The 18,068-nt window shown below is 52.2% G+C and overlaps 1 protein-coding gene across 1 annotated transcript; it reads left to right on the top strand.

Moving 5' to 3' along the window:
- The first annotated feature begins 9,922 nt into the window (after positions 1-9,922).
- LOC143017156 (protein Tob1-like) lies at positions 9,923-14,170 on the top strand. The gene is made up of 2 exons (XM_076171819.1): positions 9,923-10,156; positions 11,571-14,170. Coding segments are annotated over exons 1-2 (1,173 nt in total). The 5' UTR covers positions 9,923-10,154; the 3' UTR covers positions 12,742-14,170.
- Positions 14,171-18,068: the final 3,898 nt, after the last annotated feature.

Genomic DNA, 18,068 nt, shown 5'->3' on the forward strand with positions numbered 1-18,068 from the left:
TTGGGGGCGGAGCTTATGGCCAACCATCCTCTCATGGTGTCCACTCGAGGTCAAAAGAGAGGAAGTGTATTTAGACACAGCGTGCGACCTTTTGGAGGAGTGTCATCAGAGACGTGTGTGTGTGTGTGTGTGTGTGTGTGTGTGTGTGTGTGTGTGTGTGTGTGTGTGTGTGTGTGTGTGTGTGTGTGTGTGTGTGTGTGTGTGTGTGTGTGTGTGTGTGTGTGTGTGTGTGTGTGTGTGCGCACGACACTCAGCTGTCGGCCATATTGGTTGCTCTGTCTGCATCCCTCTGTCACCTGCTGGATAAGAGCCCAGTGCATGATGGGCCTGAGATTGTTGCTGTGACGACGCAGAGCAGACATATGGCTCTCTGAGAGGATCCTCAGGGTGTGTGTGTGTGTGTGTGTGTGTGTGTGTGTGTGTGTGTGTGTGTGTGTGTGTGTGTGTGTGTGTGTGTGTGTGTGTGTGTGTGTGTGTGTGTGTGTGTGTGTTCCTGTCAGCAAACAGCTACAGAGGAGTTTGTGCTGGAGTCAGAGACATAGAGCTTCCATCCTTGGAGCCGGAGCGCTGCTGAGGCCAGAGCATCAGAGCATCAGAGCATCAGAGCGGAGTGGGAGGGAAGTCGCCCACGCCTCGCCGCTGAGAGATCAGGAAGACAGACCAGGCGCTCCTGAGGCAACAATGACGGTCTGAGCCGTGTAGAGTTAGCAGCTCCACGGCAACGTACATACTCACAGAGCAACGCAATCACACGCCGCTCTGCTCACTCCCGTGACTGTCTGTGCTGACCTGTGTGTGTGTGTGCTGACCTGTGTGTGTGTGCAGACCTGTGTGTGTGTGCAGACCTGTGTGTGTGTGTGCAGACCTGTGTGTCTGTGCTGACCTGTGTGTGTGTGCAGACCTGTGTGTGTGTGCAGACCTGTGTGTGTGTGTGCAGACCTGTGTGTGTGTGTGTGTGTGTGTGCAGACCTGTGTGTGTGTGTGTGCAGACCTGTGTGTGTGTGTGTGTGTGTGTGCAGACCTGTGTGTGTGTGCAGACCTGTGTGTGTGTGCAGACCTGTGTGTGTGTGTGCAGACCCGTGTGTGTGTGTGCTGACCCGTGTGTGTGTGTGCTGACCCGTGTGTGTGTGTGCTGACCTGTGTGTGTGTGTGCTGACCCGTGTGTCTGTGCTGACCCGTGTGTGTGTGTGCTGACCCGTGTGTGTGTGTGCTGACCTGTGTGTGTGTGCAGACCTGTGTGTGTGTGCAGACCTGTGTGTCTGTGCTGACCTGTGTGTGTGTGCAGACCTGTGTGTGTGTGTGCAGACCTGTGTGTGTGTGTGTGTGCAGACCTGTGTGTGTGTGTAGACCTGTGTGTGTGTGTGCAGACCTGTGTGTGTGTGTGTGTGTGCAGACCTGTGTGTGTGTGTGTGCAGACCTGTGTGTGTGTGTGTGCAGACCCGTGTCATGTCTGTTCTGTGATCCATAGTGAGACCTTCGCCCTGGGAGGAATCAGGTCGACTATTTGTGTGTGTGTTTGTGCGAGTGAGCGTCTTAGTCAGAGCGAATAAGCCTCGTTAGCGCCGCTCGTCTGCCCGTTTGATCCATAGAGGGACGCCGCTCTGTGTTACACATGCTGAGCCTGTCAGGACCTCACCGTCAAGTGACAGAGGTCAGAGGTCAGAGCTCAGGCTGACCTCTGCTCTGTCCTGCTGACTGCATGTTGGAGTGTTGAACCTTCAGACTTTAGGAAACAAACTGAGACTTTGACGATGATGAGACTTCGTCCCCCCCCCCCCCCCCCCCTCCTCCTTCAGCCCATCTGCTGCTCTGTGGAGTCTCCCTCCCTCCCTCCCTCCCTCCCTCCCTCCCTCCCTCACTCCCTCCCTCCTCCCTCCCTCCCTCCCTCCCTCCCTCGCTTGTTGCTGAGTCTGCCTCATTATCCGTGTCAGTCTGAGTTGTGACAGTAATGAAGAGATGAGAGACCTCGCCGCCCTGCTGGCCTCGCCTCGCTGCTGCGGCGTCCCGACTCCCCTCTGGCTCCAGGCCCCGCCTCCTCTCCAGCAACCGCTCTGTTTATACAGAAACATTACGGCCAAACAGAGCCTGAGCTCAACCCGGGTGTACACACACACACACACACACACACACACACACACACACACAGCAGTCAGCGTTTTTTAAGTATGGCCCTCCTGCTGTGATTGACGGCTCAGTAAAGGTCGGCCTGTGTGACCCTTTGACCCCAGAGTGAGACGTCAGGACACGTGTGACTAAAAATGACCCTGACCCTCTTAAGGGCGCCTGTGTCGGCATGGAGACCTTTCTTGGTCACACTAGACGCGTGTGTGTGTGTGTGTGTGTGTGTGTGTGTTTGCGTGTGTGTGTGTGTGTGTGTGTGTGTGTGTGTGTGTGTGTGTGTGTGTGTGTGTGTGTGTGTGTGTGTGTGTGTGTGTGTGTGTGTGTGTGTGTGTGTGTGTGTGTGTGTGTGTGCGTGTGTGTGTGTCGTGATGGCAAATGAACACAGACAGAAAAACCAAAGGAAGAAAAGTGAGTCTGACCTTGAACGCCCCTCACACACACACACACACACACACACACACACACACACACACACACACACAGTCATTAAGATGTTGTGCTGGGCCTCTGCTCTCCTGCTTCTGTCCCTCAATAATGCATGATTAATTAGCCGACGCTGAAATAGAGTGAAACTGAGCACAGGCTGGAAACTGGAGAGGGACCATCAGGTACACACACACACACACACACACACACACACACACACACACACACGTCATATTATACAGCTTCTCTTGTCCCAGCCTGACACTCACACATCTTCAGCTGATTTAAAGAAGGAGATGTCTGGACTGCTGTCTGAGTGAACCCTTATGGATCCTGCAGCTCCATGGTCCACACAGGTCCAGGTCCAGGTCCAGGTCTGGTGACAGAGTGTGTGAGTGTTTGCATGCGGTGATCTCAGTGAGTGAGTGTAGTGAATTTCAGCTCCATGTGGCCCAGTGAAGCTCAACCTTCCTCTCCCTCTGACAGCAGCAGGAAGGGGACAGATGAGCAGCAGCAAGGTTACACAACAGAAGAAGAAGAGGAATGTGCTGCGGGCTGCAGGGTCATCCTCTGGATCAGGCTGAAGTCATGATTCATGGACTTTCACACCAGAGTGGAATCGCTCTCCACTTCCCTGTGACATTCTTCCCCTTCTGCTCCTGGCTCCGCCCCCACTGTGGCTCCGCCCACACGGGGGCTCACAGCAGACGTCAACAAGGAGCTGAGACTCAGAGACGGTGAGAAGGCACAGAGCTGTGTGAGGACAGGGATCAGATCTGAGACAGGTCCAAACCATCTAATCCACACAGAAACATGGGCTCGAGTCCCACATCCTCACAGGCCCGCTGTGGGTTCTGGTCCTGTGCCGGCTCTCTGTTCCTCATGTGACTGCTTTGACCTCATGGACTCAACACTTTGTGATTACTGGGCTGAAATGCAGCGAGTTGCAGTTCTGAGCCAGAGCGCCATGTCGCAATCACTCTGCCTCCCTCTCTCCCTCCCTCTCTTCCTCCCTCTCCCCCTCTCTCCCTCCCTCCCTCCCTCCCTCCCTCCCAGGAGATTACAGCATCGAGCTGCTGATGCACACAGCCGCCCTGGAAACCCTGGTTTTTCTGCGTGGCGGCTCTTTCTGGTGTTCTCACGCTCTTCTGCTCAGCCTATCACCTTTCTGCTCCTCCATCAAAGGACAACATCAGCGAAATATGGCTCCAGCTTCTCTGGTTCCCCCAAAACAGCCCTGTGTCAGCCCTCTACAGAGAGGAGGGGGGGTGGGGGGGCAGCCTTTCACCCCCCCCCTCACTCTACAACACGTCCCATGAAGTTCACAGCTCATCATGAACCTCTGCACTCATGAACGCTGATGAGCTGCACACTCGTCCTCTTCATCTTCACCAGCTTTGATGAAGGCAGAAGGATTAACCCCCCCCCCCCCCCCCCTCCCCTCTCCTCCCCCCTGCATGTCTGCCTCCCTCTCTCTTTCTCTCTCCAGCTGTAAAAACCCTCTGTGCCATGAAAGAGATGAGATCTGACATTTGTCTGGGGGAAAATAGCACTTGAGTGCTTCTCTAACTGTGGAGGAGCACAAGGTAACGTGTAAGAATAGTTGCCATGACTACGTTGACATCATTTCTGGCATCGAAGGCTGCTGAATAGAGCGACTGTGTGAGCTCTGGTTGATGTGTTTCTCTCCTCTCTGTAGCAGAGATACGGTTTGGTGAAGGCGAGCGTGAGGCAGTCATGAATATTCATGAGGCGTGACCTGGAATACTGCCTTGTGATTGGCTGAGACAAGATGCACAACATAATATGCACAGTCTGAGTTTATCCCTTTATAGAGCAGACGGACACAGACTGGTGTCAGGTGATGCAGGTGGACCAATCACAGCACCCCCGGGTCACCTGCAGGTATATAAGTATTCAGTCAGAGCTGGGCTGTGAGAGCAGAGAGGCAGAACACGTGAGAGACTCTTAACTCATAACTGTCATGTTGTTCATGTGTGTGAGCCAGATACACTTTGAAACCTTTACGGTTCAGGTCTCAGGTTCAGGTCTGAAGGGGCAGAGCACCATACAGGGGTGTGTGTGTGTGTGTGTGTGTGTGTGTGTGTGTGTGTGTGTGTGTGTGTGTCTGTGTGTGTGTGTGTGTGTGTGTGGGGGGGGGGGGGGGATAGGGTCCAGTCCAGTTGGAAGAGAAGCAAGGCCGAGAAAAATACAAATCACAGTGACAGGAAACATTCAGTATGCATGGAGGTGTGACACATTCTCAGTGATGGATGTCTCTCTCTCTCTCTCTCTCTCCCTCTCCCTCTCCCCTTTCCCTTCTCTCTCTCCCTCTCTCCCTCTCCCCTCTCTCCCTCTCTCCCTCTCTCCCTCTCCCCTTTCCCCTCTCTCCCTCTCTCCCTCTCCCCTCTCTCTCTCTCTCCCTCTCTCCCTCTCCCCTCTCTCCCTCTCTCCCTCTCTCCCTCTCCCCTCTCCCTCTCTCCCTCTCTCCCTCTCCCCTTTCCCCTCTCTCCCTCTCTCCCTCTCCCCTTTCCCCTCCCCCTCTCTCCCTCTCTCCCTCTCTCCCTCTCCCCTCTCTCTGTCCCTCTCTCTCTCTCTCTCTCCCTCTCCCCTTTCCCTTCTCCCTCTCCCCTTTCCCTTCTCCCTCTCCCTCTCTCTCTCTCTCTCCCTCTCTCCCTTCACACCACCTCTATCACATTGAGTTTCTCTAAAGTGGATGTTCCTGTGAGGGCAGAGCTTTGCCACGCAGCATTCTGTCTGAGGCGGGGCGTCAGGGGGTGGGCGGGGCGTCAGGGGGTGGGCGGGGCGTAAGGGGGGCGGGCGGTCAGGGGGGCTCTGCTCCACGTGGCTCCATGTGAATCCATGCAGGGGTCAGAGCCTGGAACCTGGATCAGATATGAAGCCATGAATGCCTCCATTATTCTGCTCTGGCTCTGCTGCTCTGTGCAGCAACACCAGGGGACAAAACAAGCGCACCTTGTTTACCTCTGAGGAGGTGGAGTCTGAGCATGTATGGATTGTTAGTTTTACAGGATTGGGACTGAAATTGCAGTAGATTGAAGTCCAGGTCTGACTGGAGACAGGATGCAGACAGCAGGGGAACTTCCTGTCCCACAGCCATGTTGGGGCCAGGAGCCTTTATGAGCTCAGAGAGGGAGAGACTGAAGTCCTGTGTGTCAGGCTGATGGGCAAATAGAATCAATTATCAGTAATCAAATAGTTCTACACTTGCACATTGTAGTAGATTTGCGTCCGTCAATCTGTCTGTCTGTCTGTCTGTCTGTCTGTCTCTGTGTGTCTCACTGTTGCAACTCAGTATAACAACATTTATCCTTAAAGGGTTAAACACCTTCTTCCTCTCCTTCTACAGTCCTACAGTGTGTGTGTGTGTGTGTGTGTGTGTGTGTGTATTGGGGGGGCTTGTATTGATGACATTCCTGGCGTTGGCGTGTGAAAGGGCTCGGCGGCCTCCGTCTGCCTCTCTGTGGTAAACAAGTGAACAGGAAGCAGCACATGAGCCCAGGCTGTTTCTCTAACTTCCCCTGGCTCTGCTGTGAGAGCGTCTCTGAGCTGCTGCAGGTAAATCAGGGCTCCTCTGCCTGAGTGCTCTCACGTTGTCACATTTGAGCATTTGCACATTAAAGACTATAATTCTTCTAAATTTAAGGGGCGAGTAAAGCAGGAGCTGGAGCGTAGGAGCGCCACGCTGTAAATCCTGAGGCTGCTGCCTCCTCAGGTCTGCTCTGAATACTAACTAAGCTCCAGCTCCTCCTGCTCAGCCTGCACCGCTCTGAGACGCAGCCCAGCCACGATGGGAACCTGGGAACCTCTGGGCACAAGTGACCCAACATGAAGGTGCTCCAGCATGAAGGTGACCCAACATGAAGGTGACCCAACATGAAGGTGCTCCAGCATGAAGGTGCTGCAGCATGAAGGTGACCCAGCATGAAGGTGACCCAACATGAAGGTGACCCAGCATGAAGGTGACCCAACATGAAGGTGCTCCAGCATGAAGGTGCTGCAGCATGAAGGTGACCCAGCATGAAGGTGACCCAACATGAAGGTGACCCAACATGAAGGTGCTCCAGCATGAAGGTGACCCAACATGAAGGTGCTCCAGCATGAAGGTGACCCAACATGAAGGTGCTCCAGCATGAAGGTGCTGCAGCATGAAGGTGACCCAGCATTAAAGGTGACCCAGCATGAAGGTGACCCAACATGAAGGTGCTCCAGCATGAAGGTGACCCAACATGAAGGTGCTCCAGCATGAAGGTGACCCAACATGAAGGTGCTCCAGCATGAAGGTGCTGCAGCATGAAGGTGCTCCAGCATGAAGATGCTGCAGCATGAAGGTGCTCCAGCATGAAGGTGCTCCAGCATGAAGGTGCTCCAGCATGAAGGTGACCCAACATGAAGGTGACCCAACATGAAGTTGACCCAGCATGAAGGTGACCCAGCATGAAGGTGACCCAGCATGAAGGTGACCCAACATGAAGGTGCTCCAGCATGAAGGTGACCCAACATGAAGGTGCTCCAGCATGAAGGTGACCCAACATGAAGGTGCTCCAGCATGAAGGTGCTGCAGCATGAAGGTGCTCCAGCATGAAGGTGCTGCAGCATGAAGGTGCTCCAGCATGAAGGTGACCCAACATGAAGGTGACCCAGCATGAAGGTGCTGCAGCATGAAGGTGACCCAACATGAAGGTGCTGCAGCATGAAGGTGACCCAACATGAAGGTGCTGCAGCATGAAGGTGACCCAACATGAAGGTGCTGCAGCATGAAGGTGACCCAACATGAAGGTGCTGCAGCATGAAGGTGACCCAACATGAAGGTGACCCAACATGAAGTTGACCCAGCATGAAGGTGACCCAACATGAAGTTGACCCAGCATGAAGGTGCTGCAGCATGAAGCAGGACCAGGGACAGCCTCCATTACACACTGTTTACACTCTGAGCCACCAGCTGATGTTTGCTCTGCCATATCAAAATCCAATTACTTTCCATCGGAGAGAGAGAGAGAGAGAGAGAGAGAGAGAGAGATTCACAGCTTTGTGAAGAAAGAGGAAGAATGTGGATGTGGACTGACTTCACTGGGATCTTAGTCAGACTCATTCCAAACCATCTCAGCTCATTAGCTGTTTGCCTCCAGGTCCCAGTCAGACCTACACACACACACACACACACACACACACACACACACACACACACACACACACACATCCATAATCTGCTCGGGAATAACAAACAAGTTATTGTTGAGCAAGTTATTCCACCGATCCACAGCCAAAAGTGCGTGCGTGCGTACATGCGTGCGTACATGCGTGCGTGCGTGCGTGCGTGCGTGCGTGCGTGCGTGCGTGCGTACATGCGTGCGTGCGTGCGTGTGATGATGTCGTGAGGAGCTTCTGTCTAAATGAATTCTTATTGATCCAAACCAATCTGCTGTGGTATTGACTGTGTTTCCCTCCAGAGAGCCTCTAAGGAACTAAGTAGCTCCCCTCCCCACACACACACACACACACACACACACACACACACACACACACACACTGCACCTTTACTATGTCTGTGTTTTTAGATCCATCCAAAGTTATTGATTTTGATCTGATAGATATTGAGACGCAGTGTTTTGTTAGCAGCTGTGTTCAGACCAGGTGGGCGACATGTTGAACTCTGACCTTTTGCCAGAGTGTGGAGCTTTGACTGTATTGATCCCAGCAGCAGCAGCAGTTTGACTGTGAGTCTGTTTGTTCTTCACTTCTACATGTATGATGTCATCACTAACAGAGGACAGGCAAGAATGTGCTGCTAGTGACTTTAAATCAGGAAATACTTAAGTGTGTGATCGTATATCCACATCCTCCAGAGACTACAGCCTCCTCCTCCCCTTCCTCCTCCTTCTTCTCTGCTCCTCTGCCTCCTCTCCTCTTCCTGCCCTCCTCCTCCTCTGCAGTCCCTTCACCTCTTCCCAGCTCTATAATTCATGTGGCATTGTATTTAGATAGATAGATAGAATGCTGGCATCCATGTTAGGTAAGAACACGCTGTGATGTGACGTCACACACCTCGGAGCTTCAGCCTGCATGGCACAGCTGCTGAACACACGCACACGCACACGCTAAGCAGCAGCTGGGCTCCATTGTGTAACACAGTCCACACAGTTTCATCACAGGTACACAGCAGAGGCAGAGGAAGCTGTGGGTCTGCACTCATATGCAGGTGACATCGTGTGTTCATGAGAAGAATGTGTGGCCGTGAATGTTATTATGTAAAGAGATGACGAGGTCATTATCTAACAGCCAGGCATACTCTTCATCCTTCACACAACAATCTAAGCCTTGTGATTTGATGGTGTGTTTGAGTTGCCGTAGGTTACGAGTATATGAAGTGAGTCCTGAACACCACAGCGTCTCCACAGACGCTTCAGTAATCCATGAGAATGAACGATTTTATTATCATTATATTGTGTTTGTCATTCCTGTGTTGGTTTGTCTCAACAGGAGGATCCTGTACACAGGAGGTCCATAGGTCCATAGTCTTTAGTTTATAGTGTTGCTCAGGCTCACTTGTGTTGTGTTGTGTTCACAGACCCAGTACAGCCACTAGAGGGCAGCGTTGATTTCTGTATCACCGTATAAAACAGAACCACTACAAGAGAGAATCCACTCAGTGTTGTTTACATATCAGCAGATATCAGGCTGAGCCTGCACCCGGTGCTGCAACAACAAAGACTGACTTCAGAATCCCTAAATGCATCTTGGATTACAAGTTAATTCTGAAGTGACACTGCAGAATGTAAGAAGCAACTATTGTGACTTCATGCAGTGGAGTGGAAGGGGAGGTTCTCCTGTCAGAGTAGAAAGGGTTAATGTTGTTTTAATGAACACCATGTGTCCTCCTCCATGCTTAGGGGACATGGACGTGGACATGGACCTGTCAGTGTTGAGGAGCAGAGGCATGAGCAGTGACAGCTGTGTCCCTCCGTCACACACACACGTCACTAAAGGCTCTGAGCTTTAATCGTCTCGGATCACGTGACACAGGCGTGCACACGCAGTTATTCTTGCTGTGTTTTGTGTTTATAGACATGATCGTGAACATAATGGTGATGTTTTGTGACTGTAGTGACATTTCCACGCTCTCGGGGTTTCAGCTCGGTGAAGTAGATCCCAGCACATGAAAGGCAAAGCACTACCGTAAATAGACTCGTGAAATTGATGGGCGGTAGAATTTGTCCAATCACAGGCGGAGCTGGCGCGGCCGTAAGTGACGCAGACGCGGCTCAGCCAATAGGAACGCTTCGCTGCGTGCTGACCTCTGCGAGCCGCATCACCATCTCCTCTGTGCCCGTGGCGGAGGGATACTATAAAAGACGCGCAGCCCCGGTTTGAAAGGGCAGAGTTGTAAAACGTCCGAGGCAGCGAGAGACAGACGGAGCTGGAGACAGGCGGGACACAAGCTGGAGACGAGCTGGAGACAAACTGGAGACAAGCGGGAGCTCTAACACGGAAACACGGAGCTTTAATGTGATTTCACCTCCAGAGGAGTCGTCGAGTGCCGCGCAGCTGTGAGACCCTGGAGCCAGGAGGACCTGCAGTCGAGCCCCATGTAAGTAGAGACATCTCCATCATATTCATCTGCATACGTGATGTCCTCTCTACGTGATGTTCCGCTTGTTGTCTTCGTATTCCAGCTCTGAGCATTGCGGACGTGATTGAAGCGGCCGCAGGCTCCAGTTGAGCTCCATAAGCTCATTAAAATGCTCCTCAGTCCTCCTCCAAGCGATGGTCCGCCTTTATCATCTTCCACGTTAAAGTGCGTTTGTTTTTGTCGGATCTCTGCTGAAGCTCCGTGTCCGGCTGGTTGATCAGCATCGCCCCAATATCCATCTGAGTCTGGGCTCATGTCGCGCACCGGGCCAGCTGTCACTCGGGTTCTTCTCCCAGCGGAGCCGTGAGCCGGGATCGAACCCGTGACGCTCTGGCACCGCAGGCTCGTTAAAATGGTCGCCGGTCTGCATGAAGGCGAGTTTAGGCGTAGAGTTAAAGCGTCGTTACTTTCAGCTTGTGGCGGGGAGCGGCGCCTCCAGCTGACGCCACAAACGGGCCGCTGCCCCAATCACGTTTCCGTTCTGGCGACATCATCACCACCATCCTCATCATCCTCACGGAGGAAGCGTCGGTTACGTCGGTTTAGAAACGGGCAGACAGATTATGTAACAGCGGTGTGTGTGTGTGTGTGTGTGTGTGTGTGTTCAGTCCTAGAGGGTCTGAACAGGTTCTTCTTTAAACTCTGGCCCAGCTGGTGGCTCTGGTCCTCATTGTGTGTGTGTGTGTGTGTGTGTGTGTGTTGATGCCATGATGGCCTGGAGTGATCGACCTGTTTAGGTCAGAACAGGAAGAGTTCAGTCCTGACATGTCTGCCTGCATGATGAGGCAACATGACACACACACACACACACACACACACACACACACACACACACACACACACAGGTCAGCTGTGTTCATCTGTCACAGCAGCCTCACACACACACACACACACACACACACACACACACACACACACACACACACACACACACACTGTGCTGACACTGTCTGAGTCAGGGGCCTGTGTTTATTTATAGCTGCTGATAATGTACAGCAGAGGAGCGGCCCTGCTGCTGTAGGGACCTGAGACTAGAGACCTGAGACTAGAGACCTGAGACTAGAGACCTGAGACCTGCACTTCATTTTCAGATTATTTTATTTTCAAGTCTGTTTTCAAATGCTTTGAGATTCAGATGCAGATCTTGGCGACACGATTACCTAGAATCCTGTGTGTGTGTGTGGGTGTGTGTGGGTGTGTGTGTGAATATTTGTGTTTGAAATGCTTTGTTGACATAGAACCTTCTCACTGTCACAAGCCCCGCCCCATTCCCCTGATGAATGAATGTCAGATGGAATCATGATGGCCGTCTAAGTAACAGGAAGTAGATTTGTGTGCGAGCCCTAACGCGGTCCCCTTCTTTCCCCTCCAGGATCCAGAACTTGACCACGTTGCAGGAAGGAGATCAGCATCAAGCAGTCAGTCCCAGTTTCCCCGTGGCACCGATCTCTGCTGCCTTGGAGGTTTTTGCAACGCTCAGAAGAAGTGACGCTGCGCCTGAAGGAGGATCTGAAGCAGCTATGCAGCTTGAAATTCAAGTAGCACTCAATTTTATTATTTCCTATTTATACAACAAACTCCCTCGACGACGCGTCAACATCTTCGGCGAAGAGCTCGAGAGACAACTGAAGAAGAAATATGAAGGCCACTGGTATCCTGATAAGCCATACAAAGGGTCGGGGTTCAGGTGCATCCATGTAGGGGAGAAGGTGGACCCTGTGGTGGAGCAGGCGGCCAAAGAGAGCGGGCTGGACATCGAGGACGTCCGCAATAATCTCCCTCAGGACCTTAGCGTGTGGATCGACCCCTTTGAGGTCTCCTACCAGATTGGGGAGAAGGGACCGGTCAAGGTTCTGTACGTGGACGATAACAACGAGAACGGCTCCGAGCTGGACAAGGAGATCAAGAACAGCTTTAACCCCGAGGCCCAGGTCTTCATGCCCATCAGCGACCCGGTCGGGGCTTCCTCAGAGTCCAGTTCTCCCTCCCCTCCTTTCGGGCAGTCCGCCGCCGTGAGCCCCTCCTTCATGCCGCGCTCCACCCAGCCCTTAACCTTCACCACTGCCACTTTCGCCGCCACCAAGTTCGGCTCCACCAAGATGAAGAGCAGCGGCCGCAACAACAACAACAACAATGGCAGTGGCGGCGGCGGCGGCGGCGGCAGCAGCAGCAAGGTGGCCCGCACCTCCCCCACCAACAACCTGGGTCTGAATGTGAACACCCTACTGAAACAGAAAGCCATCTCCACCTCCATGCACTCCCTGTACGGCCTGGGTCAGGGTCAGGGTCAGCAGAAGGCCTCCGCCCTGTCCCCCAACGCCAAGGAGTTTGTGTTCCCCAGCCTCCAGGGCCAGGTCAGCCCCGGGGTCGCCTTCTCTGCCGAGGGCTCCCAGGGCTTCGGCCAGCTGCAGTACAGCAACGCCTTTGACGTGTTTGCGGCCTACGGAGGCCTCAACGACAAATCCCTCATGGACGGCCTCAACTTCAGCCTGAGCAACATGCAGTATTCTAACCAGCAATTCCAGCCGGTCATGGCTAACTGAACTCCCCGTCCTGTTTCTGAATGATGGTGGCTCAAAGAGAAGGAAAAACAAAACGCACACCCGGACCTCTTTCCCGCCCACACGGTGCTGGCTCTGGTGCTCGGCGGCGGCTCGGTTCCTTCCTCCTGAGTGAGCAGCTGCTGCTGGTGGTAAGCGACAAATGCCTGCAGTTTGTCCTTTACCACTGCAGGGGTGGAATCGTGCTGCATTCAAGTGTTCACCGGAAGAATGAAGGTACCAAAGGGTGAAAACAGAAGAAACCACCCAAGCATGAAGTTCAACCACAGAGGTGCAGAAGATCATGATGCTGCTTCTGTAGCTTCAGGCATCGTGTGTTCGTCCAGCAGAAGCACCGGGAGGATTCATGGTTCCTCTCTCGACCCTAAAGGTCAAAAGGTTTCTGGCCTTATAAATCCCACAGCTGTTCAATTTGAAATTTCCAAGATGCCAAATTGGTATTGGCAATTTCCGACGGCACTTGAATGCAGCATCATACGTATCGGTTCCCTCTTTTCGGACACAGAACCCATTTATCTGGACACGCTCGGAGCGGTTCAGAAGCGAAGCAGACAGGAAGCGGCACCGTGTCGGTGGAAAACGAGGCGCCGGAATCCAGACGGAGCGGGTGAAGCGCATCAGCCCGAGGGAGTGGCAGCGCCCCCTTGAGTCCGTTTCTACTCACAGCTTGTTGTACAAACACATCCAAGCTCGGTTCCTTCAACTCAACACGCATCCTTGTTTTTCTTTTTCCTTTTTGCCAACCAAGCACAAAATGATTTTTTACTACGTTGAGAAAAAAAAACTCCAAAAAGAGGAAAAAAAAACCAGGAGCTTGAACTTTTGGCCTCAGTATTTTCCGGCGGGAAGTGGAGGCTGATTTTTATGAATTGGCACTAAGTGGGTTACTTGGTCTTTTTCTAATTGTATAATTTAATTTAGTACAGAGTTTGTAAGATATCAGAGTCTATATTGTTTCTATGACATGTTGTTGCATTTCTATCTTTTTACTACTCAGTGATCTGTGATGGCTGCAGCAGCTTCTCCTTCTTTTCCTTTTTTAAAAGATAATTGTTAAAGAAATCCATCTTTAAAGTCATCAGATCTAAAGCTTGTGTCAGAGTGTAGAATATTTGCTTTTTCTGAGAGATGAATTGTATTTTCTGTTAAGAAGTTCAAAGATTTTGCTAAACTATGGACAAAATGTAATCGTATGAATATTAATTTTGTACCTACATTGTGCAATACTTGATAAAAAATACGGTATAACAAAGTATTTTGAGTCAGTGTCTTACATGTGGAGAGGGACTGAAATAGTTTATATTGTTAAGTTTGTATTAAATGCTTCTAAAGTATATGCTTGTCTTTATTTTTTTTAATTTCATATTTGCACCCTGGTCTTTTTAATAAAATAAACTCCAGTTGAACATCAGAGGGACGTGGACTCTTTATTGACCTCCAGGCTGAAGGAGCCACCTGGAGACTGCAGGGTCCGTATCAGGCCTGCACACCGGGACGCTGCGGGGGCGGAGCTTGTGAGTGGAGCTTCTTCTTCAGACGCCTCCACCTTCTGAGGCTCCGCTCAGATCAGAGGCTCAGATCGTTTCCTCCTCAGATAGAAACCTGATTTTTGCGAGATGTAATCTTTGCAGACACGAGTGTGTGAGTCATGCGAGTGTGTGTGTGTGTGTTTACGTGCCTGACAGGTGTGAGGTAGCCCCTCCCTCCCTGTTGGCTCAGCCCAGGCCTCTCTGTGACGCTCTGTCTCTGGGTAAGAGATGCTCTGCTGAAAGGCTTTCATGCCTGTAGGGAGGGACTCTCTCTGGGTGAGGACAGTAACTACCCTGTCCCCCAAGTGGCTCCGCTGGTGTAAAGCTATGAGATGAGCCGTAATGTAAACGCTGTGCTCGCTTTGGACCTCAAAGGGTTAAACTCTGCTGTTTCCTGCTCTTTATCATCCAAAGTCCACTGTTGCATTGTGGGCACTGCTGTAATTAATTGGGTCGGCGTGTACCAGGGGAACTATTTCAGGCTGCAGCACAAAGTGTTCCTTTTCAACGGCTATTCAACCATCTGAAGCTGGGAAAACAATATTTCTCTCTCTCACTCACACACACACACACACACACACACACACACACACACACACACACAGGCCCACAGATGGTCCGGTGTCACACCAGCTGGGAGACGCTGGAGCGAAGGGTGCTGCCCTGCTGGGACTCCATCTTGTCTGTTGCAGAGTGTGTGCTGGCTCGCTGGCTCGCCCGCCCGCCCTCTCTCCCTCCCTCCCTCCCTCTCTCTCTCTGCTCTGTGGACACGTTTGGCACACGTGTGCGTCTGGTGTGGCTCTTATCTCCCCGTATCTCTCTGAACCTGAGGTTGTGACGCGTGAGCGCTCTCTTTATGTCGTCTTTGACCTTTTTGGTTGAACTGGGCTGCTGTCCTTAAAGGTCCCCTGTATAAACCAGGCGTGTGTGTGTAAAAGAGGAGTCTGTCAGCTGTGTTTCCGTCCTGTATGTCAGTGTATGGGCCTGTTTATAGCAGCAGGAGGACCTGAGCCGGCCTGGGTGTGCTGGACTCTAAAGGTCTTGATCCTGGCAGCACAGCGCGCTGGCAGCTGGGGGAGTTTGGCTCGGACACTTCAGATGGAAGGATTACAGCCTGTGATGTAAGGAAGATCAACCACTCTACCTGAGCAGATCAAAGGAGACGCACCGTGTGTGTGTGTGTGTGTGATGAGTGCAGGCTGAGCTCTGTGGAGGGGGAGGAGCCTGGCCCGGTCCAGCTCACACTCATGTTGTGTACATGTGACTGTGTGTGTCCTAAACACACCGTCCAGCTTTAATATGACACAGGGAAGAACACACACGTTACCATAACAACCAAAACCTGCATTTCTGTGGACATTTTCCTTCTCCTATGTGCCTGGTTGACCTTGAGAGCCTCCCCAGAGTGACTTTGTGATGTTTGTGATCTCAGAGAGAAACCTGATATCTGACTACAAGACCAGCGGGCCTGGAGCCTGGAACCAAACTGAGGTAGGAGGAGGAGCTCAAGCTATTAATACTCAGTTTGTACATGTTCCAGGTTTAGTAGCCTGAACATACTGTACGTGTGCGTGTTGGTGGTGACCTTTGACCCGTGACGTGCTCGTTGTGGAGCCCTGCGGTGTAAACAAAGCCTTTGTTGTGGGTGTGAGGCCCAGCTGAAGGTTACAGCTCCTAAAGGGTGCAGCACACTTCAGTGTGTGTATAAATAGACCTGCAGGGTTCCTGCGTCATCACAGGAGAATCCTCGCCTCTGGCTCCGCCCCCCCACCCCTCACAGCAGGGATCACTGTTAGCTAATGCGGCGCTGAGCTCTTTCTTTCTTCTCACACCTGCATCATAACCGGGACTGACGTAACGAAGAGGAAGAGGACTGAAGGAGAGGCGACCGGGCGGGCGGGGCGGGGGGGGGGGGGGGCAGGCATGAAGACGAGCAGGAAGAGCAGGCAGAGAGAGAGATAGGGAGAGGGAGAGAGAGAGAGGGAGAGACAGAGAGAGACAGAGAGAGACAGAGAGAGAGACAGGCTCAAACAGGAAGGCAGGCCGAGGCGAGGCAGTGAAGCACTGAGATGTTTTTCCATGTCCATTAATGCCAGCAAAGCCGTGTCGCCATGACAACAGATTTCCTTCACCTTTCATGCTGATAATGGCTCGCTGAAGCAGAACCAGATGTTCTGTTTCATCCACCAAAGGCAAATCAATGCACGCAGTTTGTTTCTGCTCTGCGTCCCGCAGGTTGGAGCTAATGGAAACAGAGCGGCTGCTTTTACTGCCTTTACATTATTGATACGCCGCTCTGGTCGCTCAGTCTCAGCCTCCTGACCTCAGCTCAGCCTGACGGTGACCTTTGAAGCTGCTCAGACGCTCAGCAGGAGGTTATTGATCCAACAGAACTGAGTGGAAGGAGGAGAGTTACTGTCCTGAACCACAGAAAGTCCCTCCTTACAGCCCAGAGAAGCCCGGCAGAGCATCAACAGAGCAGCTTCTTCCTCTGTCTGATGAGCTGAGACCTCACAGCCCTGAGGCGCTGGACAGGAAGTGGACGCATCGTCACTCTCAGCTGAGGGAACATAGCGAAATCCAGGTGATGTGTAGGAGCGTGGCCTGGTTGACCTTTGACCTCCCCTGCTCTCTGCTCCCTACAGTAGAGGTCATCTGTGTTCATGTGAGGGGGGAGGAGCTACACATGACCCACAATCCCACCTGACTGACAGGCCTCTGGGTCTGACGCTCTTCATCTCAACATTCCATGACACCTTTGGAAAAAATGCAAACACTGGAATTCTTTAATTGTTCCTCTTGGCCCCGCCCACATGTGCTTCTCCCTGAGCAGGAAGTGCTCAGGTCTAAAGATTCAGTTTCTGTCCTCCACATTCCGATATGCATTCCTGTCTGAGTGTGTGTCTGTGTGTGTGTGTCTGTGTGTGTGCTGGTTGCCATGTGAGTGTGTGTGTGTGTTTAGGGAAACACCCGTCAGTGACTCACTGCTGCAGAATTCCTGCCTGTGTGATTGAAGCCAAATCAAGTGTGGAGCCCCGGTTCCTCCCGGCAGAACCTTCCTCTGAACGGAAACACTGGGACCTGGGAATGTTGATGGCTTCCCTTCTTTTGAATGGAGCCTGAAGCTAGTTGGTCAGTGAGCATGAAGGCTGAGCTCTGTGCCCTGCTGGCTCAGGCTCAGGCTCAGGCTCAGGCTCAGGCTCAGGCTCAGTCCTCAGGTGAGGCCGGGCGTCCGCTGCTCTCTGAGACGCTCCCTCCTCTTCAATCTGTCCTCAGGTTCCTGTTTCGCTTGTCACACAGCAGCGAGTCCTGGAGGCTAACACCTTACGAAAGCTAATGTCTCCCTACGACGCCCTGCATGTGTGTGTGTGTGTGTGTGTGTTTGTGTGTGTGCCAAAGTGTTTCTCTGCATTAAGATTCTTATTACAGTTTCTGTTCTTTCATCTTTGGGTTCAAAGCTCCAGTGGACAAGTACAGACTGTATATAAACGTGTGTGTGTGTGTGTGTGTGTGTGTGTGTGTGTGTGATGAACAGGCCCTCCAGCTCAGCTCCTCTATGTTTTTTCTTGGGATTTCTTCCCGGGAGGCACCTGAACGCACCACAGTCACGTGTACAGTCACCATGTGGTACAGAGACGCCACCTGCAGACCAGATCCAGCCACACACACACACACACACACACACACACACACACACACACACACATCATGTTGCGTATCCAGTGTTTTCGTTCTCTTCGTCTCTTTTCTGAAGATTTTTTGTCTTTATCAGCCCACAGT

This window comes from Genypterus blacodes, unplaced genomic scaffold (genome assembly GCF_046128005.1).
Source record: "Genypterus blacodes isolate CSIRO-AG114 ecotype Tasmania unplaced genomic scaffold, CSIRO-AGI_Gbla_v1 ptg000272l_1, whole genome shotgun sequence".
Classification (NCBI taxonomy): domain Eukaryota; kingdom Metazoa; phylum Chordata; class Actinopteri; order Ophidiiformes; family Ophidiidae; genus Genypterus; species Genypterus blacodes.